Source organism: Salvelinus fontinalis, chromosome 27, assembly GCF_029448725.1.
Source record: "Salvelinus fontinalis isolate EN_2023a chromosome 27, ASM2944872v1, whole genome shotgun sequence".
NCBI classification, from domain to species: domain Eukaryota; kingdom Metazoa; phylum Chordata; class Actinopteri; order Salmoniformes; family Salmonidae; genus Salvelinus; species Salvelinus fontinalis.
The window spans coordinates 6,377,502-6,400,566 of NC_074691.1; the positions used below are offsets into that span (position 1 = coordinate 6,377,502).

General features: G+C 42.6%; 2 protein-coding genes across 3 annotated transcripts in view; one reads left to right on the forward strand and one right to left on the reverse strand.

The window, feature by feature from the left end:
- Nucleotides 1-16,994, reverse strand: part of mboat2b (membrane bound O-acyltransferase domain containing 2b) — a 62,020-nt gene extending 45,026 nt beyond the window's left edge. Inside the window, exon 1 of the mRNA XM_055884478.1 lies at nt 16,411-16,994. Within this exon, the coding sequence (XP_055740453.1) occupies nt 16,411-16,497 (87 nt within the window). The 5' untranslated portion in view covers nt 16,498-16,994. The remainder of the gene's footprint in view (nt 1-16,410) is intronic.
- A 107-nt stretch (nt 16,995-17,101) lies between these two features.
- e2f6 (E2F transcription factor 6) lies at nt 17,102-22,811 on the forward strand. 2 transcript variants are annotated; one of them, XM_055884479.1, is made up of 8 exons: nt 17,102-17,603; nt 17,703-17,764; nt 17,924-17,967; nt 18,191-18,440; nt 18,755-18,907; nt 20,396-20,510; nt 21,780-21,948; nt 22,222-22,811. In XM_055884479.1, the coding sequence occupies exons 1-8, from the start codon at nt 17,256-17,258 to the stop codon at nt 22,257-22,259; spliced, it is 1,179 nt and encodes a 392-aa protein (XP_055740454.1). In that variant the 5' UTR covers nt 17,102-17,255; the 3' UTR covers nt 22,260-22,811. The 2 variants fall into 2 exon arrangements, with proteins under 2 accessions (XP_055740454.1, XP_055740455.1); XM_055884480.1 differs by having other exon boundaries at nt 17,103-17,603; nt 21,780-21,936.
- Nucleotides 22,812-23,065: the final 254 nt, after the last annotated feature.

Below are 23,065 nucleotides of genomic sequence, written 5' to 3' on the forward strand. Positions count from 1 at the left end.
TGCCTTCCCATGGCAAAGATGTTGATGTGCTGCCGAGCAGAGGCCATGTTTTTACAATCAACTGTCTCATCGCATCATCTGTCTCATTGCCACAATGCAACAAGCCATATCCTCAATGGCTTTTCTTCTTAACAACTATAGCTGTAAGGACAGCCTATCCAAAACAAGAGAGAACCACTGCCTCTACTCTTGTTCAAGCCTAGAACATATGCAAAGTCACGATCTCCACCCATCAAAAACCTATCTGACATCCAAATACTGTCATGGGCAAATAGGAAATTCACTTTGCCAGTTGGAATTCAGACACTTTATCAACCGCAAATACATCAATAAGATGTACATCTGGAGAAACCCAGAGGAACACAACCCCAGCTGGTACCACACACACGCACACGCACACCCAGCGGAGGGGAGGACGTCTCATAATAATGGCTGGAATGGAGTGAATGGAGGGGCATCAAACACATGGAAACCACGTTTGATACCATTCAATTCATTCCATTCCAGAGATTACTATGAGCCCGTCCTCCCCAATTAAGGGGCCACCAGCCACCTGTGACACGCACATCCCTTCTCTCTAGTCTCTGCCACACCGCGATCAACAGAAAAAGGTCACTGTTTTACGTCAGTGGCTGATAGCACATTCCACAGTTCTTCCCTTTTCCTGTTTTCACTACTGGGGAAATGGTCAGGTCTCACTCCAGAGACCCAGCCCCTGGCCATAGACTGTTATCAGATCCAGCTTGGCCCTACACCCCACAGGCTGCTGTCACAGAAACATCAGTCCACATAACAGAATGCATCCCACTCCTAATAATACATCCTGTGCAGTGTGAGCTTGTTCACTACTTCCCATAAATCTAAAAGCATTGGAGATCTGCTAGGCCTAAATTACTCAAATGTAAATGTACTGATTTGGTACAGTTTGGATAACAGGCTAATCTAGTCTATGTCCCAAACGGCACCATATTCCCTACATAGTGCACTACCTGGTTAAAAGAAGTGTGTATATATATAGTAAGTATTTTACAACATTAACAATGTCTACACTGTATTTCTGATCAATTTGATGTTATTTTAATGGGCAAAAAAAAACGTGCTTTTCTTTCAAAAACAAGGACATTTCTAAATGACCCCAAACTATTGAACGGTAGTTTGTGTGTGTGTGTGTATATATATATATATATATATATATATATATATATATATATATATATATATATATATATATATATATATATATATGCGAATAGGGTACCATTTGAAAATGCACACCAAGCCAGTGCTCTTAACCCATTATTCCCCATTGGCCGAGTGCAACACATCTGCTCTTGGCATGTCATCGCCATCGGTATTAACTGGGGAGAACAACTGCCCCCTCTCATTGAAATTCCATTGCCACGGAATTTCAAGGCCTACTGCGGTACACCAGTAGTGCACGCATTATTATGCAGAAAACAGGATCCCCATTATAGTGAATTTAAAAAAAAAATGCAATCTTCGTGGTCAATCTAAATTCAAAGACAATTATGGTACCAATAATTGCTTCTAATACACCAGATGTATGTCCTTGAATTGATTATCAACCTGAGTTAGTCAATGAGAGGATGCAGCACTGAGTTAGCCTGCAACGTCACTTCCTGGAGTGGCAGTAGCTCAAACTGCGCATGTTATATCTTAACCGACTTCTTTTGGATTCAACGCGCTATTGAGTCTTCAAACAGGAATGACTTGCGTCATGTGATCGATGGCTTTGTCCATTGGGTATTACCGAGCAGCAAGAAGTTGCTCTCAGATGATTAAATCTCCCATGAACACTAAGTGCTCTCTCAGTGCAATGCATTAGACACACAATTATTTATCTCAAGAGTCCCCATCCTAAACCATTACTCAGTAGATAGACAGTCATACACTTAGGTAGAGTAATAGAGGTTTGATCAGGAGAGAACTCATAACGACTACTGCCGTTTCCAGAGATGAGGTAGACCTCCCATGATCTACAGCGGAAGAATAATGCATTGTCCATTTTCTTTTCAGATTACACGTTCGCAAAGATGAGTTACATGCCGAGAACGATGCGTGATGCAATAATGCACACCTGACATAATCATAGTGGACATGAAGAATAATACCAATTCATCTATTTAACTACTTCACATCAAACCCTCTATCATTCCTATTACGCCAAGTATGCATCTGCATCCCAAATGGCACCCTTTTACCTATATAGTGCACTACTTTTGGCCAGAGGCGCAAAGGGTGTGAAACTGGGAGTGGATAAGGCTCTGACTGAGATCCACCCAGGTCATGAGGTGGCAGTGACACAGGTTGCTTCCCAACAGGCACAATTCCCTATTTAATGCAATAGTTTTGCCCAGAGCCTATAGTGAGTAAAGTACCATTTAGGACACAACCACAGAGAATGAATCATAGAATGAGTCACTCCTGAGGGACAGCGGCCTCCTCATAAAGCCACTACCCAGGCCACACGGCCGTGGCCCCAGTGCCAGGAGGCAGCAGAGGGTAGACGGGGTACCAATGTCTTCAATCCTACTGCCATGAGCGACAGTCTGTCTTTGTTATTCTCTTTACCAATCCTGATGGTTATACTAGGGCAAGACTTTGACTTCACGCAACAGGGGTTTCATTTCCCAGCGGTTCAGTACTCTGACCCGGAGTGTGTCCCAAATTACACACTATTCCCTACGTAGTGCGCTACATAGTAAACAGGGTGCCATTTGGGACGCAACCTGGCCCTGCTGACCCTGTTCAAGGGCAGAACTCACCATTCTGAGAAGCATATTAAATGAGGAATCCATATATCACTCTTTTCTAGATGAATCATCAGTAACATCTCCCTTTCCCACACAGATACAGAAGTTGAATAATCCCGTCCCGGAATGATCTAACTACAGGAACTGGGGAAATTCCCATCATGTTCCAGTATGCTCCGCCCTCCTCCGGGAAGACATCTCTGACTGTGTCCTTCACCCAACAGTGTCATTTGGGACCTGGCCTCTGACACATAGAGGGAAGGAAGTGCTTTGTAGGTGGAACAGCACAGTAGTGGCCCACTGGCAGCCAAGTACAATCAGTGAGCAGATTTAAAAACGCCCAAACGCCCATGTAAATAGGCCTGCTAGCACACAGAACATGATGTCACACACAGAGCACAGTAGGCAAGGAAAAATCCTGAAAATGATCAAACTAAAGAACTGATTTGTAAAAACTAGTACTCCTCAGATGATGTTGATTATTCAAATTTAGCATTATCGTAGTCATATACTGATTGATTATAAACAAGTGCCCCAGGTTTTGAACCCCTTTTTGAAAGAGGATCCTGTGAAGTGTTATAAATCCTAACCACCGTACATGCTATTCAATCATTTCATCCACACTGCTCTCGCACCTCAACGGGTGTCTGCGTAACCAGGCACTAAAATAGACCTTGGTTCTATTTGAGACGCTTGGCGTGCTGCAAGTCCCACCTCTCCCAGCTACTCATTGGTTTTCAAGAGCAGGCAAATCCACATGGGTATTTGAAATATGAATGAGGAGAGATTAATCATAGATTTAAGGGGAAACTTCGTTTTTTTGTTTTTATCTGTGGATTAACACTAGCAGCATCATATGAAGAGTCATATGATTTTAAAATTTTAATTAGCCTACAATGCAATTTTCAAAGTCATGTACCACTTATACAAGTATATTCAAAACACTGTCGTTATTCAAATGTCGATGTGTATTGGCAGTTTTAGGAGGACATGTCATTTTTTCCCCGCCGTTCCTTCACCAAACAGTTGGCTGCCATCTGACAATGGCCAATATTTTTTGTAGAATATTACAGCCGCTATTATTCTACACGTGAGGACTTGCGGAAGTATAGCCATTGGCTACTAAGCGGCAGACTAGTAACATAACACGTAGAAAAATGCAATTCTGTTCTTTTGAAATTTAATTGATTTGTTTTTTTATGTTTCTTACGACCTGTCTTAACAAAATAAGGAATTTATTTGATGGTGTATAACACTTGAATTGTGGTGTTGTGTTTTTTTGGTTATTAGATATAGCCATCAGTAACAAACTAATGAAAATGCTTTTTTTCGAATTCTAATGTTACTTAAGAGCTTAATAAACAAAACCAAAGGAATATTTTTGAAATAGCAGAGTGCATTTGGAAAGTAATCAGACCCTTGACTTTTTCCACATTTTGTTACATTACAGCCTGATTCAAAAATGGATGAAAACATTTTTTTAATCATCAATCAACACACCATAATGACAAAGCAAAAACAGGTTGACATTTTCGCAAATTTATTCAAAATAAATTAATCCTTATTTACACAAGTATTCAGACTCTTTGCTATGAGACTCAAAATTGAGCTCAGGTGCATCCTGTTTCCACTGATCATCCTTGAGATGGTATTACAACTTGGAGTCAACCCATGGTAAATTCAAATGATTGGAGATGATTTGGAAAAGCACAGATCTGTCTATATAAGGTCCCACAGTTGACACTGCATGTCTGAGCAAAACCAAGCCATGAGGTCGAAAGGAATTGTCCATAGAGTTCAGAGACAGGACCGTGTCGAGGCACAGATCGGGGGAAGGATACCAAAAAAATTCTCCAGCATTGAAGGTCACCAAGAACACAGCGGCCACCATCATTCTTAAATGGAAGAGGTTTGGAACCACCAAGACTCTTCCTAGAGCTGGCCGCCCAGCCAAACTGAGCAATCGGGGGAGAAGGTCCTCGGTCAGGGAGGGGACCAAGAACCCGGTAGTCACTCTGACAGAGCTCTAGAGTTCCTCTGTGGAGATGGAAGAACCTACTCGAAGGACAACCATCTCTGCATCAGTCCAACTATCAGGCCTTTATGGTAGAGTGGCCAGACGGAAAGCCACTCCTCAGTAAAAGGCACATGACAGACCACTTGGAGTTTACCAAAAGGCACCTAAAGGACTCTCAGACCATGAGAGAGACCAAGAGTCTCTGGTCTGATGAAACCAACATTGAACTCTTTAGCCTGAATGCGAGCAGTCACGTCTGGAGGAAACCTGGCACCATCCCTACAGTGAAGTATGGTGGTGGCAGCATCATGTTTGATGTTTTTCAGCAGCAGGGACTGAAAGACTAGTCCGGATAGAGGGAAAGATTAACGGAGCAAAGTACAGAGAAACCCCTGATGAAAATTTGCTCCATGACCTCAGACTGGGGCGAAGGTTCACCTTCCAACAGGATAACGAATCTAAGCACACAGCCAAGACAATGCAGGAGTGGCTTCAGGACAAGTCTCTATAATTTTTTATTTAACTAGGCAAGTCAGTTAAGAACAAATTAGTATTTACAATGGACGGCCTACCAAAAGGCCTCCCGCAGGGACAAGTGCTGGGATTAAAAATACAAATAGGTCAAAACCCACATTACGACAAGAGACAACACGACATAAAGAGAGACCTAAGACAACATAGCTACGCATCAACACATGACAACACAGCGTGTTAGCGACACAACATGACAACATGGTAGCAGCACAAAACATGATAAACATTATTGAGATAAAGTTGTCCCGTTTGACTGTTTGTTGCAGCTCGGTCCAGTTGCTAGCTGCAGTGAACGGAAAAGAGGAGCGACCCAGGGATGTGTGCGCTTTGGGGACCTTTAACAGAATGTGACTGGCAGAACGGGTGTTGTATGTGGAGGATGAGGGCTGCATTAGATATATCAGATAGTGAGGCCTAAGAGGGTTTTATAAATAAGCATCAATCAGTGGGTCTTGCGACAGGTATACTGAGATGACAGAGTATAGAGTGCAGTGATGTGTCCTACAAGGAGCATTGGTGGCAAATCTGATGGCTGGATGGTAAAGAACATCTAGCCACGTTCGAGAGCACCCTTACCTGCCGATCTATAAATGATGTCTCCGTAATCTAGCATGGGTAGGATGGTCATCTGAATCAGGGTTAGTTTGGCAGCTGGGGTGAAAGAGGAGCGATTACGATAGAGGAAACCAAGTCTAGATTTAACTTTAGCCTGCAGCTTTGATATGTGTTGAGAGAAGAACAGTGTACCGTCTAGCCATACTGCCAAGTACTTGTATGAGGTGACTACCTCAAGCTCTACACCCTCAGAGGTAGTAATCACACCTGTGGGGAGAGGGGCATTATTCTTACCAAACCACATGACCTTTGTTTTGGCGGTGTTCAGATCAAGGTTAAGGGTAGAGAAAGCTTTGTTGTAGAGCATTTAACACAAAATATGGGGAGGGTCCAGCTGAGTATAAGACTGTATCATCTGCATATAAACGGATGAGAGAGCTTCATACTGCCTGAGCTATGTTGTTGAAGTAAATTGAGAAGAGTGTGGGGCCTAGAATTGAGCCTTGGGGTACACCCTTGATGACAGGCAGTTGCTGAGACAGCAGATTTTCTGACTTTATACACTGCACTCTTTGAGAGAGGTAGTTAGCAAACCAGGCCAAAGACCCCTCAGACACCAATACTCCTTAGCCGGCCAACAAGAATGGAATAGTCTACCGTATCAATAGCGTTGGCCAAGTCAATAAAAATAGCAGCACAACATTGCTTAGAATTAAGGGAAATGGTGACATCATTGAGGACCTTTAAGGTTGCAGTGACACATCCATAACCTGAGCGGAAACCAGATTGCATACCAGAGAGAATACTATGGACATCAAGAAAGCCAGTCAGTTGATTATTGACAAGTTTTTCCAACACTTAAACAGGGCAAAAACAGGGCAAAATAAAAATAGGCCTATAACAGTTAGGATCAGCTTGATCTCTTGATCCCTTTAAATAAAGGACGAACCGTGGCTGCCTTCCAAGCAATGGGAACTGCCCCAGAAAGGAGAGACAGGTTAAAAAGGCCAAAGATAGGCTTGGCGATGATAGTGGCAGCAACCTTAAAGAAGAAAGGGTGTAAACCATCTGACCCAGATGTTCTTTTGGGGTCAGGTTTCAGGAGCTCCTTTAGAACCTCGGACTCTGTGACTGCCTGCAGGGAGAAACTTTGTAGTCGCATTAAGGGGTGGGAGATGAGGAAATGTTGGACGGGCAAGAAGGCATGGCTGAGTTAAATAGGGATCCTGACTTAATGAAGTCAAGTTATAATACCACTGAAAGTTACAAGTTACAATACCACTGAAAATATCAAAAAAAGAGGTCCAAGCGTCCTCGACAGAGGGAATCAAGCTGATTCTATACCATTTTACAGAGGCCAGTTCATGAAGGAAGGCTTGCTCAGTAACGTTTTTTTAGCAAGTGTCTATGACAAATCAGGACAGGTCATTTCACTGAGCAGCCATTACGAACACAGGCTGTAAAACAGTGATCACTAAGGTCACTACAAAAAAAACCAGACTGATACCTATCAGGATTATTTGTGAGGATAATATTGAGCAGAGTAGCCTTTTCTGGGTGTTTGGAGTCAAACCTTGTGAGATTGGTAATAATCTGAGAAAGATTTAGGGAGTCCCTCTGCTTTAAGATTTGGTCAGGTGGTTTAAGCATGTCCCAGTTTAGGTCACCTAGCAGGACAAATTCAGACTTGGTGTAAGGGGCCAGGAGAGAGTTTAGGGCAGGTAGGGTACAGGCCGGTGCTGATGGAGGACGATAGCACCCAGCAAACAGTCAACAAAGAGCTATTTGAAAGTTTAATGCTTAAAACCAGCAAATCACATTGTTTGGGGACAGACTTGGTGGAGACAACCGAGCACTGAAGGTGATCGATCCTTGGTAAAGATTGCCACTCCCCCACCTTTGGAAGATCTGTCTTGCCGAAAAAGATTATAACCAGAAAGCACTGTATATGAAATTTATTTATTAGACTGTTAGAATACATTGGCTCATAAATGGATTGCTCAATGCCCAGCTTTTCTAGAGTTAATAGTCGGAGAAACCCACAATTTTGTATGTTTTCGGGGAAAAAATTCTACAAAGATCGAGCAACAAAGAAAATTTAAAAAAGGACCATATGCATTTCAAGTAAAATCACAACCCAATGTTCATCTGCCAGGAAAAATGAAAAAGAAAATCTTAGCCACAGGGGTAGATATATATATATATATATACTGAACAATAATATAAAAAACGCAACAATTAATGATTTTAGTGAGTTACAGTTCATATAAGGAAATCAATCAATTGAAATAAATTCATTAGGCCCTAATCTATGGATTTCACATGACTGGGCAGGGGCGCTGCCATGGGTGGGAGTCACAAAAGGACTTTATTACAGACAAAAATACTCCTCAGTTTCATCAGCTGTCTGGGTGGCTGGTCTCAGACAATCCCACAGGTGGAGAATCCCCTGGGCTTGCAGGGTTACATGTGGTCGGCAGTTGTGAAGCCAGATGAACGTACTGCCAAATTCTCTAAAACAACGTTGGAATGGTAGAGAAATGAACATTCAATTCTCGGCAACAGCTCTGATGGACACTCCTGCAGTCAGCATGCCAATTGCACACTTCCTCAAAACTTGAAACATCTGTGGCATTGTGTTGTGTGACAAAACTGCACATTTTAGTGGCCTTTTATTGTCCCTAGCACAAGGTGCACCTGTGTAATTATCATGCTGTTTAATCAGCTTCTTATTTAATCAGTTTCTTGTCAAGTGGATAGATTATCTTGGCAAAGGAGAAATGCTCACTAACAGGGATGTAAACAAATTTGTGAGCAAAATTTGAGAGAAATATGTTTTTGTGCACATGAAAGATTAATGGGATCTTTTATTTCACCTCATGAAACCAGCACTTTACATGTTGAGTTTATATTTTTGTTCAGAATATTTTCCTCCCTCTAGGTCAGTGAAAATGCTGAGTAATATAGGGTCAATGGCTGTCTCTAAACCACTTGCTACATCAGAGATTCTCAACCCCAAGAGGTTTGTTCAATTAATTAGCTCCTCAACATAAAAGGAATTATTCTCAATGCAAAAGCATGCTGTTCTACACCGTCATGGTTTCACTTTCAGTTGAATTTATCAGAAAAAGGAACATGAAAATTACAGCGTAAATGGGAGATTCCCAGTCGCTCTCCAGAGAGCACTCTGAGGCCTCAGAAAGTGTCCCATAAGCAGTCCTTTATAGATAACATCGAAAATTGCACCCTATCCCCACAGCGCACTACCCAGGCCAAAAGTAGTGCACCAAATAGGGAATAAGGTGCAATTTGGGACGCAGACATATACATCATATCCTGGGGTATTTCGAAATACACTCAGTATGATTTTCCAATACTGTTTTTTTTATACATTTGAATATTAGTACTTTTTAAATAAATACCTGCAGTCAACTTGTGCACTAGGTAATAGATAAAGCAGATCACGTTCACCATTTGGCCTTTTAGATAATTTTTCCATTATGATGCTTACCAGTACTACTTGTGCAGTACCAGTTTCTCAAAACAGCTGTTTGAGGCTGTCATGTGTGTTTATTTACAAAGAACCACAACGAGCAAAGCAGAGCCCTATACTATGTACGTGGTTTGAGGACTTTGCGATGTAACTTTGGTCAACTCTGAGTTTAACTCGGGATAAACGGTACCACGAAAGTGGCTCTCCTTTTAGCCAGGTACATTTCTATGGCAACGAATCCTTCAGAACTAACCTGCTCCCAGACAGGCTAACTCAGGGACTACTCAATTTATCCTGAATGATGTGTCAGAGCCGCAAATTGAGGACCAATGAAATCAGATTCCCTCCCTCTCGCAAAGATTGCTTTATCATCCCGTTCATTTGAGGAAGACGACTGGTTAAATATTTTATTAATCAAGTTTTTTTTGTGTTGAAAAAAAAAAGTTAATACCTAGCACATTACACATTAGTAATGGCAGAATGCATTTGAAACTTCACACAGTAAAACTTTTGTATGACTTAATTTTAATTGATAGGAAAGGGAAAATAGGTAAGTAATAAAATAAAGACGGCACTATATACACCCCTCGGGAGATTCATGAGGTGAGTCACTCCTGCAGTTCAACTCAAAGCTGCAATATGTAACTTGTTGGGAGACCCGACCAAATACACATAGAAAAGTGAGTTATAGATACATCATGGTCATTGAAAGCAAGTCTAAGAAGCGGTAGATCTGTTCTATGTGCACTATTTCTATGCTTCCCATTCTTAAATTTCGTTTTTGTGTCTTTTACTTTCGGTTTTGTACACCAGCTTCTTGGAAACAGCAGTTGAGACAATCACCACCTGGATTAACATCCATTCCCTGCTGTCTAATTTTTTTTTTGTGCATGCTGCAAGCTACATTTTGAGATACTTGCATAACTTTATGAGCTGTGTTGTAGTTAATGTTTGCATGCGCTAATTAGCATTTACCTAGCATCCACTGTGGGAATTCCTTATCACCTGTTAGCATTTTGTTAGCATTCTGCTAACTGACGTTTTGGGGTCTATTTTCATTTGAAGATATGGAAATCCGGATACCGCCCAACCTTTTTCCAGAGGCCTACATCCATGGCCGTGCAGATCCATGGTTCCGTCCCCAATCGCACCCTATTCCCTAGTGCACTTTGTCATTCCACCAATTCGGTGTCTTTGATATGTGTAACTTGGTTGAAAAAAACATTTGATTTCACCTAATTTTAACATCCTGTCAACGCAATAAAAAAATACATGTTTTCCCATCTCAAAAAGGACTATAGTGCCAAATAAAGTAAAAGGGTTGACCGTAACAGGGTTGAAGATTTCATCTTAAAATCAGCCATAAATTCCCTTGCGACAGAGGAAATGGAAGCTTGTTGTGTGCAACAGGGAGGGGCAATTGACTGTCATAAAATGAAATTGTTGAAACAAGCTTTAGAGAGTTCACGTAACAGGGTTGACCTTAAAATGAGGGACAGGGTTTTTTTCACATTAAATAAATAATCTTCAGAAATGACTTTGTCAAAGCAACAAAATAACTAGGACTTCACAATGATGGTGAACTTCGAGAAATGTTGGAGGTTAAGTGGGTTAAAATATTCCTGGAAGTCACAGAGGGTGCTGGGAGTGAAATGTCAAAAGTCTTTATTTTCATATTTAAAACAAATCTGATTTATTGAATTCTCCACGTTTCCTATATTAAAAAAGGGCACTTCATTGGATATAACAGACTTTTAAAAATTCAATATTGGTTAAACATTTCTACTTAAAATATCAAAAAGGCACTCATTTGGGCCCTGGTCAAAAGTAGAGTAAAGAGGGAATAGGGTGCCATTTGATCCAATCTGCTCCTATCCCTGAAGAGATAGGAACACCCAGTCCCATGGTCACGTAACCTCACCCAGCATAAGGCAACATAAGGAACAAATTAGCCAACTGGGGTATTCACTCACCAAACTCATAGGTACACAACACAATATGAATCCCTGTCGGTTTTATGAGAGGGGAATCAGGGTTGAGTGGAGTTATTAAAATGAGCAGTCAGCATTATTAGCTCAATGTTCCGACTTGAGTTGGTTACATTCCCGTGGTTATGTAAAGGTCACACACGGACTGCATTCTCTTCTTTATTTAGTGCACTACTTTTGACCAATGGCCCATAGGGAATAAGGCTCTGGTCAAAGTTGTGCACTATGCATGGAATAGGTTGCCATTTGGGTTTCAGTCACTGTGCCAGATAGCCTTCCTCTACTCCCTGAGCACATTCCTTCTCCCTTCGCTACCAGGGTGTTGGACAGCAAACTCAGGGAAAAACCTTTTGGGGAACACCACCATTTATGGCTTGGCACAAAAGATTCTCTCATGCGCGCGCACACACACACACACACACACACACACACACACACACACACACACACACACACACACACACACACACACACACACACACACACACACACACACACAGCTAATGCAATAAGCTTCAGCTCCTCCGCTTTCTAAAATATTCACTGCAGTAGGTCGACAGCAGTGCTTGTGACGCATCTCACACTCAGGATGTGTCAATTGCGCTGCATGTGTGAAAGTACCGGTAACCAAGTTTGCTTCTATACCACCACAGTCAAGGGTGTAAATGGAACTTGGCCATAGGGAAGACACTTCCATTGAAACAGCAGAACCATTAACCCACAGCTCTGGAACCATATAAAGCATCTTAGAGTGCTGATCTAGAGTCAGTTTAGCTTTTTAGACCCCAATGAAAAAGTGAACTCTGGTTGAGTATTTGGGAGTCTCAGAGACTCATATCAGAGTCATGAGCAGAGCATGACTGCATCCCTAAAGGCACCCTATTCCCTATGTAGGGCCCTGGTCAAAAGTAGTACCGTACACTAGTACATAGGGAATAGACTGCCATTTGGGACTCAGACCGTTTCTTCTGGAATGCCCAAGTGTTATTACCCCTTTGATATTACAGAAGTCTACTGCCCCGGGCCAGGGTTTGCAGTAAGAGCTAGGAAGCCTATAACGTATAGCTTCAGATACCCTTTTCCCCCTGGACAAATCCCTAACACTAAATCAGCTTACTATGTCCGTGTTGCTGGGTATGGCCAAGCAGAAACCAAACTGTGGACGTGTTCCAAATGGCATGCTATTAAGTGGCAATAGAGCTCTGGTCAAAAGTAGTGCACTATAAAGGGAATAGGGTGCCAGTTGGGATACAGACTGTCTCTTTTCGTAGGAGGAGTCTGAAGTAAAGCTGGCTTAGACCAGCTCTAGACCACAGGCAGATCCCTGGAGCCGCTCCTTTTTTGGTTTCTAGCAAGTTGTTTCCACAGTAACATCACTTGAGCATGTCATTAAAACGCCACACCGTAACTAGGGAAACATAAGAAATGTTAGTCTGCCACCGTCTCTGATGGATTGCACCGCAGCCCCTGTGACTGACTCAATTACTCTTACATTGCTGTGGAATTTCTCAGGTGACTATCATCTTGAAGTCAGAGAGAGTGAGAGAATTTTAGTCACAATATGGATATATGATACACTTGTTATTTTCAAGGGGACAGGAAGAAAAAAAAGAATTTGGGTCTCTACAATCTCCGTTGTAGGCCAAATAACTAGGATATCACTGGCGGTGATAGGGCGGTGCACAATTGGCCCAGCATCGTCCGGGTTAGGGGAGGGTTTGGCCGGGGTGGTCCGTCATTGTAAAATAAGAATTTGTTCTTAACCGACTTGCCTAGTTAAATAAAAGGTTAATCCTATCCCTACAGCAATGAAGCAAGGCACACGTGACAATTTTCCTGAACTGGGGGGGCCAAAAGAGTAATAATCCCTATCCATCTACAAGGCCTACTGCAAGACAACAGTGGGCAAACTCACTCGCTACCTACCCTGATAGTAATGTGTTGTATGTACTGTATCAGTGTTGGCTACTGGGGAGAATGCAGTAAATTGACAATGAAATAATCTAACAGCAAACATCTACAGCCAATACAGTACAGGAAAATCCCTTTCTGATGACAAAAGTCCAATAGTCAGAGGGAGCTCTCTAAACATTGAGGAATGGTGAAATGACCCAGTCCACACAGTCAACAGACCTCAGTCTAGGGCCTATAGGCCGTAGATGGCATCTTTGCATTCCGTAGGCAGTGGTAAGCCACAGATCTGTAGGCTGTAACTACAGCCCAGTGTCTACGGAAGAGTGAGTAATGTTACAGGATCCGTAGCAGACCCAGGGCTCATTTTACTGCCTGCCTAGAGAACAAGATCACTTAGTAGAGTAGTATTAAGAGACAACTGAAAAATCTACCATCAGAGGGAGAAGGGAAAGAGACCATTAAATAATGTTGATCAGCAGAGATACATTTATAACTTGATGGTATTCTGGAAGACAGAGGCTGTCACAATTGGTTTTAGGTACAAAGAGGCCAATGATAAGCGTTATAGAAAGATCATTCTATATAAATGCCACACCTCTGAGGGAGTATGAAGCTACAGTTTGTAAGGTAGGCCATCAGTATGTAGAGCCAAAGCTGTACCACAGAGATCAATGGACATACTCAGTGAATACTCATTAGAATAGCCTCCATGAAGTCACCAAACAAGCACACCGCATACCTCTCCACATGGAGGAGTTAAGTGGAACAGACAGTTGTGCAGATGACCCACTGTTGTGTTCACGTTTCCTTCATAAATACTATAGGAGCATTTACTGGCAACTAGTGTCTCTTGTAGAAAGCAGAAGTACAACAGCACATCCTCTTGGATTGTGCCCAACTGGTATCCTATTCCCTTTATAAGGCATTACTTTTGACCAGGGCTCATAAGGTGTGAAAAAAGGGACGAGGTGTGTTGATTGTAAACAAAGAGGCCAGGCAGTACTAGGCAATATACTATAACCACCTAGATCTTTAAGTGACAGACAGGTTTTAAAGTGGCAAGCAGGCCAGGAGTGGGGAGTACATTTCTTCATTCTCACAGATTTATGACAAAGAGGCAATCAGAGGGAACAGCTGATGCTTGGCCAATGACAGGCAGGATTCCAATCCCAGAGATGTGTGAGTGTGTCCCAAATGGCACCCTATTCCGTATATAGGGCATATAGGGCTCTGGTCAAAAGTAGTGCACTACATAGGGAATAGGGTGCCATTTGGAACTCAAACGTGATGTGACCTTAGTGAGAGAGGCTCCCTCTTACCATCCTTTACCTAGTTCATTACAGCACATAACTCAAGGTTTAGTGCTCCCGAGTGGCGCAGCGGTCTAAGGCACTGCATCTCAGTGCAAGAGCTGTCACTACAGTCCCTGGTTCAAATCCAGGCGGTATCACATCCGGCCATAAATGGGAATCCCATAGGGCGACGCACAATTGGCCCAGCATCGTCCGAGTTTGGCCGGGGTAGGCCGTCATTGTAAATAAGAATTTGTTCTTAACTGACTTGCCCAGTTAAAGAAAGGTTAAATAAAAATTTCTATAAAAAGGTTGTAGCTGGGGATTCATACATTGGCTATATGGATGAACTGAGAGATTTTTCCACTGATCTTTTTTCAGATGCAAATGTTGTGTAGATCGTAAGTGTGGGTGCACATTTAAAACTTGCATGGGACAGGCTTCACAAGCTGTTGTGGTCTGAGTAGGCTATGAGGGGATTTGATTATCTGGACAGGGTTACCCCGGTGGGAGAAGTTTGTACCGGGTAAAAAGTGATTGAATTCGTTTTGGAACCGGGCTGCCTCCCGGTGTGAGCCCGGTGCCCCGTTCAAAGCCTGCGGCGATGTCGGCTCAAAACAAAAGTGATGTAGCCTAGGCTAGATTAAGCACGTGGAGTAGGATTCTGTGTTCACATGCAAAAGGCATTGCTTTTGATAACAATGATTTATCTGCATTCCCAATGAAAACTAGTTTGAAAATTCTACCATTTATTTTATAGAAAAGGGATGTACGTTTCTAGACGATGCACCACGCTGCCTTGTTGACAACATGACCGAGCGGCACGGATTACGGTTAGATTTGAAAAGGGCGCTCCTTCCTCACCGCTTTTGCCCATTCATGTCACGGGCCATAGACCAGTGCACTGCGGCTCAGGTTAATAGAATTTACTCTGTTATCTGAGTGTTCACTGTAGTCTAATGACAAGGGAGACTATTTAATTTACATATAGGTAATCAGAATGGGCATAGCCTAAACCTATGTGAAAACCATTGCAATGAATACATTCCCTAATTTTGGTAATAACTGAAGGTATGATAAATACAGATTTATTTGGCACTGGGAGCAATACACATAGCCTATTCTACAGCACTGATTAGGCTACTGAAAATGTGTAATTTATTTTGTGCATAAAATGAAACTGGCTACATTGACTGAGTTTGGACAGGCAGCCACATTCTGACCCCCCCCCCCCCCCCCCCCCCCCACACACACACACACTAAATTGGACTTTTGACCAATCAGATCAGTTCTGAAAAATATCTTAAGTGAAAAGATTTGATGCAACTGGTCAAAAGACTAATTGGTGGAAAAAAGATCAGAATTGGGATGCCTGTGTGAACGCAGCCATTATAGCCTGAACAGTAAGAGGACAATGTCAGCTGTGAATCCAAATATAGGATTTTTGTAGACGGTCTGCTACATTCTGAACACAGAAACCTACGGTACATTTTGTTCAAATAAGCGACTTAATTGAAAGGTTGGCCGAAAATTCATTGTCGACTAAACGTGACATTTTTGTGTGACATTTAAAAGGGGCCTTTAATTAAATCATTACGAGATGTGCGTTTATGCCAATATGGCATCAACGTGTTGACACAACCCGTGGAACCGCGATTGAATCACAGCAATCCAAATTCATAATTTCTTCTGAGCGAAAAATACCAATCTTCGTTGTTTGATATTGGGGAATCAAATAATAAACTGCACAATGTTGGTTTTGCTGCGATTTTGGACATGCGACGGAATTCTAGAAATACAACTGAAAAGCATCTGTAGAAATAACAAGAAATTGCATATTTACCTGGTCGAGAGGGAGATTGATTATTTCGCTTATGGGTTGCAGCAAACTGGATCCAGTGCATGCCGGTGACACTGTTTCAGTAGCCATGATTCAGTGAGTGTTGAGAGAGTGCCTCTGCTCCCCTTCCCCTCTGACAGTGGATCCCCGATTCGCCCCGACTCTGATCCTACATCCACCGCTGTAGCTGCTGTTTGCTGCTGGCCACTACTGGCTGTAGGTTGCTCTACAGCACCTTCTAGGCGGAAATACTTCCCAAATCAACCATAATTTGGGCGGGGAAGAATTAGGCTCATTCCCGTTTGTGACAATGTCAGCAACATATAGGCTGGACTAAATAGGCGTTGGTGGCACTGAATGAAGTCTAAAAAGGCTAAATGGATCTTTAATTCTCCGTTTCCAGTTGAAATAGGCTACTTTTTATTCATGTTATTTAATTTCTCTTGTAGTCTAAAATGTATCTTTTTTTTCTTTATAAATAGCATACTAAAATATTATATTAAGCGCAGGTGCTCAATATGAAGCTCTGCTTCCGCGCATACTGAACGCAAAATAAGATGCTGCGCTGCTGTCCTCTCACAGTATCACTGTTATTCACCCCAGTCCTGAAGGTGGAGGCAAAGCAATATCGTAAACTACAACGTACTTCGTAGAATCATACGAGGAATCCCGCCTTCCTCTGCGTTTCTAAGAATTTCGTTGGCTGAACATCATCACGTGACGCCAACGTCCGGCCTTAAAATATATTTTCCTGTCCAAGAAACGTGAATTTGAGATAAACAAACGTTATATTTTATTTAGCTAAGAAACGTTCGAATGTAGGTGGTGGTAGCCACATACATTTTACCATGGTGAAATGCGTGGTCCAGGGGTGTCCTAATCGAAGTGACACGAATAAAGGAGCGTTTCCGAATCGTCCTTTCAAGAGGTTTTTCAATTTTCCTAATGACCAGGCTCGGGTGAAAGTGTGGCTTGCCGCACTGCGAGAGACGGAGAAGGAGGATTCAACAGAGGAACACAGAATATGTGAAGACCACTTTCTGACAGACCACATAACACCACGCGGAATAAGCGAGGATGCCATTCCTATCATGCCCCCGTACCTCGACGGGCCACTGAGTCTGATCAGCCCGTGGGGCGAGGACTCTTCTGACGAAGAGGAATTCGTGGATGATGATGATGCTTCGGCTATGCACGTGAGGATGCGCTCACCATCTTGACAGCTTTCTGACTGCATTCATTGTAGTCGTTTTTTAACTTTGAGCAACCCCTGTCTATATGTATTTTATTTACAGAATGACGAGGTTGAAGAAGAATATGATGAGAGTCAGGCCGAGACAGAACCATCTGCATCTCGGTAAGGTTGCAGCACTCTAGCCTGTATGTAGGATACAAATTGCAATAATAGGCAGTCATCCTTTTGTGTGTTTAACTACTGGCACACATGCATTGTGCACTTCTACACATCTCTCTAGGTGTATGAAAACGTAATTTTTTAAAATCCTCTTCACTCTAGGTTCCGTGAACTGGTTGAAGGCACCAAGACAAAGACAAGACAAGGTATGGGTAATCATCTTTACTGAAAAATAATGTTGCTTCCGTGCCTTTGACAAAGACTTTATCCCAAATGGCACCCTATCTCCTATATACTGCACTACTTTTGACCCGGGCCTTTTAATAAACTATATAGGGAATAGGGTGCCATTTGGGATGCAGTAATGTCAAATCAAAGTCTTTTTTTCTTTTGGCTTTGATGCAATGTTGTACCTTTTTCCTACTGTAGTTAGTCCTTCCACTGAACCCAAGCCAGTGTTACCGGACACCAGTAAGGGATTTGTCCGCCAGGATCTATCCCTGGCTCTGTTGACCAAGAAGTTCCTAAGGCTGATGAGTGGCGCCCCTCATGGTATCATGGACCTCAACCTCGCAGCACAGAACCTCCACACACGCAAACGGAGGGTATATGACATCACCAACTGCCTGGAGGGGATCAAGCTCATCCAGAAACAATCGGCCAACAAGATCAAGTGGATGTGAGTAATGTATCTTCAACACACAGGCTCTTTGCCGGTCTGTGCTCCCGCCTTCTGTGATGGTGTCTGTTTTGGCAGGATGTGTTCATGCAGGGTTGTATTCATTAGGCACCGAATGGAATAAAACAGGCTAAAATAGGAAGGGACTACCTGAACTTGTCCTATAACAAAGACTCATTTTCATGTTCTGTTGCAAAACTTTTGTCAAATGTTTTCTGTTGCGTGCCCTGATGAATATGCGACCCCCAGGTCAACTTGCATGGTTGCAAGGGGTTGATCTGTATTCTGTGTGGTTTCCTCCTCTCCCTCCCCAGAGGTCTGTGTCCAGTCACCAGTTTTGTTGGGCCGAAGCAGAGGCTTCAGCGGGAGCTGCAGAACCTGAAGACGGTGGAGGAGAGTCTGGATGCGCTCATCAAGACCTGTGCCCAGCAGCTCTTTGACATGACCGACAGTTTGGACAACATAGAATATCCTTTTAGAAAAGCATACAGTACATTTCACTTCTTACATGGGTTTTGATTCTCAAACCTTTTCCAGAAGTGTGCACTTGCACACTCGCCATCATGGATTGAAAAGCATAGGCTTTGGCTGGAGGAAGTTTCCACCATTGTGAAATCCATGTGAGAAAGTACAAGTGCAACTGTAAATTAACCTACGTTTCAGTTCACAATCATCAGGAATGAACCATACTGTGCCCAAACATTGGTTCAGTTACCTCAGTGTCTACTAAAGTACAAGGGTGTTATCAAATCAAATTTATTTAAATAGCCCTTCGTACATCAGCTGATAGTGTATCTCAAAGCGCTGTACAGAAACCCAGCCTAAAACCCCAAACAGCAAGCAATGCAGGTGTAGAAGCACGGTGGCTAGGAAAATCTCCCTAGAAAGGCCAAAACCTAGGAAGAAACCCAGAGAGGAACCAGGCTATGAGGGGTGGCCAGTCCTCTTCTGGCTGTGCCGGGTGGAGATTATAACAGAACATGGCCAAGATGTTCAAATGTTCATAAATGACCAGCATGGTCAAATAATAATAATCACAGTAGTTATCGAGGGTGCAGCAAGTCAGCACCTCAGGAGTAAATGTCAGTTGGCTTTTTTAGCACGTCCGGTGAACAGGTCAGGGTTCCATAGCCGCAGGCAGAACAGTTGAAACTGGAGCAGCAGCAAGGCCAGGTGGACTGGGGACAGCAAGGAGTCATCATGCCAGGTAGTCCTGACGCATGGTCCTAGGGCTCAGGTCCTCCGAGAGAGAGAAAGAAGGAGAGAATTAGAGAGAGCATACTTAAATTCACACAGGACACTGGATAAGACAGGAGAAGTACTCCAGATATAACAAACTGACCCTAGCCCCCCGATACATTAACTACTGCAGCATAAATACTGGACGCTGAGACCGGAGGGGTCAGGAGACACTGTGGCCCCATCCGATGATACCCCCGGACAGGGCCAAACAGGAAGGATATAACCCCACCCACTTTGCCAAAGCACAGCCCCCACACCACTAGAGGGAAATCTTCAAACACCAACTTACCATCCTGAGACAAGGCTGAGTATAGCCCACAAAGATCTCCGCCACGGCACAAACCCAGACAGGAAGATCACGTCAGTGACTCAACCCACTCAAGTGACGCACCAGTAAGCCAGTGACTCAGCCCCTGTAATAGGGTTAGAGGCAGAGAATCCCAGTAGAGAGAGGGGAACCGGCCAGGCAGAGACAGCAAGGGCGGTTCGTTGCTCCAGAGCCTTTCCGTTCACCTTCACACTCCTGGGCCATACTACACTCAATCATATGACCTACTGAAGAGATGAGTCTTCGGTTAAAGACTTAAAGGTTGAGACCGAGTCTGCGTCTCTCACATGGGTAGGCAGACCATTCCATAAAAATGGAGATCTATAGGAGAAAGCCTATAGTGTTATGTATCCTGCTGTTGTATACTCTTTAACTCCCTCTGCACATTAGCCTACGTGACCCACAGTGACATCAGTGGTATCAAGGTGTTCCAGGAACAGACGGTCGTTGCCATCAAGGCCCCGGAAGAGACCAAGCTGGAGGTGCCAACACCCAAGGAGGTACAGTAAGCCCTGGAGGGCCAACCACAACCCTGCTTTAAGCATGAAACAACTGAGAATCTGAGTGAGGATAGACTGCCGATAGGTACTTATCGCAGTATGAGGCCGTTCCTTCTCTTGCTAGAACAAAAGAAATACCTTCTGTGTACCGACCTGGTACCAACGAAACTACCGTTTTTACTTATAAGATTGTAATGCTCGGCAGTGGCCGACAACTCGACTTTTAGCCAATTAGAGAGAACGGACCTCCACATGGGGGGAGCCGACAGGAGTGACAAGAAAAAGGGAAAACAAGGGCACTTTTTCCGGTCTAATCCACCCTTTTCATCAGAGTTATTCGAACTAAAACAATAAAGCTACATAATACATTTTTTAGAGCAAGTTTAGCAAAAGAGTGTTGTGATTGAAGAGGGATTTTTTTTGTTTGGTTTGCTAATGTGCACTTATTATTTAGCTAGCTAGCAAATGTTAGCTTGCTAACTGGGCAAGTCAGTCAAACGCACTTAATATGAAACGAATGGGGTGGTAATAAGTTCAACACAATGCAACACAAACACTAAATGCTTTACCACTCTAGCTATCTGGCCACTGTAGCTAGTAACATTACAATTCAATCACAATGGATTTGTTTCCATGAAGCAGCTGCATGTAGCTCACTGCCGAGAGTAAATGCGGCGTCTTTGCTTAGCTAGCACAACAGCTAGCTAGCGAATCATGCTAACAGCTAGTTAAAAATGTATCTATGTGATTATGGAGAGTGAATTAACATTTTTTTTTGTCATCTTGCTAGCTATAGCAGCTATAGCTAACATTGACTAGACCATAAAGCAACAACGCTACTGCCACCTTCTGATTCTGAGTATTTTAACAGGGCTGAGTGGCTGACAACTTCAAGGTCTTTGCTGTGTGAACACAAAAGAGATTGACTGCCAACACTGTAAAGAGGTGCTAAGTACTGTCGGCAGGGAAACGTTTGACAATCCTACCGGTTTGTGTGAGCTTTTACAGACCTTGATCATGTTCATTAGGAAACACATTAGCAAACCGTTGTGCAAAAACGTACGTTTCTTATTGGACAAGTTCACGTAGTACCGCTCTGTTTTGGACCCTTTTGTGCCCATTGAACACAACTCTGTTGCAGTACATGCATACGTATTCACTCATGAGAGACTGATGCCATCTAAACAGTTGCAGAATCGGTACAATTCTAAACCAATTAGTCTGATGTTGATTGGCTGAACTAATCACTTTGAATTGTTTCTATTTTAGGACGTTATCCAAATCCACCTGAAGGGAGGCAGGGGACCAATCAAAGTGCTGACCTGTGAGATGGACGGGCCTCAACGTGCCACGCAGGGAAGTGGAAAGACAACAGGCTTTCTATCACTGGAGGAGAGCAGAATTAAGACCATGCTTCTGCACACAGGTAACAGCACAGGTGTGCTTTTCAATCAATCGAATTAATTGTTTGTTAAGCTATATTAGTTGTCCCAGACATTTAATTACAACTATGTAAAGTACCTTGAGATGTCCAACTCTGTAAGAAAGGGATTATGCCATGATTAGAACATTGCGTGTGTTCTCCACTGCAAGCAGCAGAGAGCGCTGTTTACTTGAAAATAGGCTTGGGGAATACTGTAAAGGAAAGTTTATGAAAGTAGATATTTTGTTGTGGTTAACAAATCAACTGGTAATTTCTCTCCTTCTGTAGGGGCCTCTGCATCACAGAATGCTGTACAGAGTGGATAGTCTGTCGTTATGGTAGTATGTTGCACTGTCACATTTTCCTCATTGGACTCCACATTCTGACATTGTCACTTTGGGAAGAGGCCATTTTTGTCATTTTTTAAATATAGTTTTCTGTGTAAAATGCCAACGATTCCTTGTATGACTTGATTGTAAAAAGGGCACATAAGTCATGAAATCACAAGCTTTATTTTTGTACATGTAGTTTTGAGTTTAGTAAAGTGGTTGCAGTACACAACTGTATTACTGTACTTTTCAATCATCTTAAAATGTGTGCAAAATGGTGGACAGTATCAATGTGACAGCTGTAGTCATTAGAAAGTAACAAATGTTCATGTACATAAAGTTTAATTTTCGAAGCAGTTTCATCATGTACCCTGGTGGATTGGAACATGTGTATGTTCTTTGCTTATATGTTTTTCATCTAACTATTCTGAATGCCCTATTAAAAGTTGTTTGTCTTTCTGTTTTTTTTTTATTATCTGTTATTACTAATTAAGAAAACACTTCCAATGCATCCTCCTATGAATAAACTCACTTGTATATAAAAACAAATATCTATCCCTTATTTTATTACTTATCTCAATGTGCAACATCCTGGATACATTTCTATTTGAGGTACACGATTTTTTTATGTAATTAACTATTTATGAAATACTATTTTTTATTATTCCTATGGTGTAGACCTGAGCCACCTTATCCACAAAGTTTGTCGTTGCTAGTGAGTCTTGGAAAGCCAACTGAGGAAAGGGAAATCCATCTATGCTCCTATTCGTTCAAACATGCCAATTCACCCGTTTGTCCCTCCC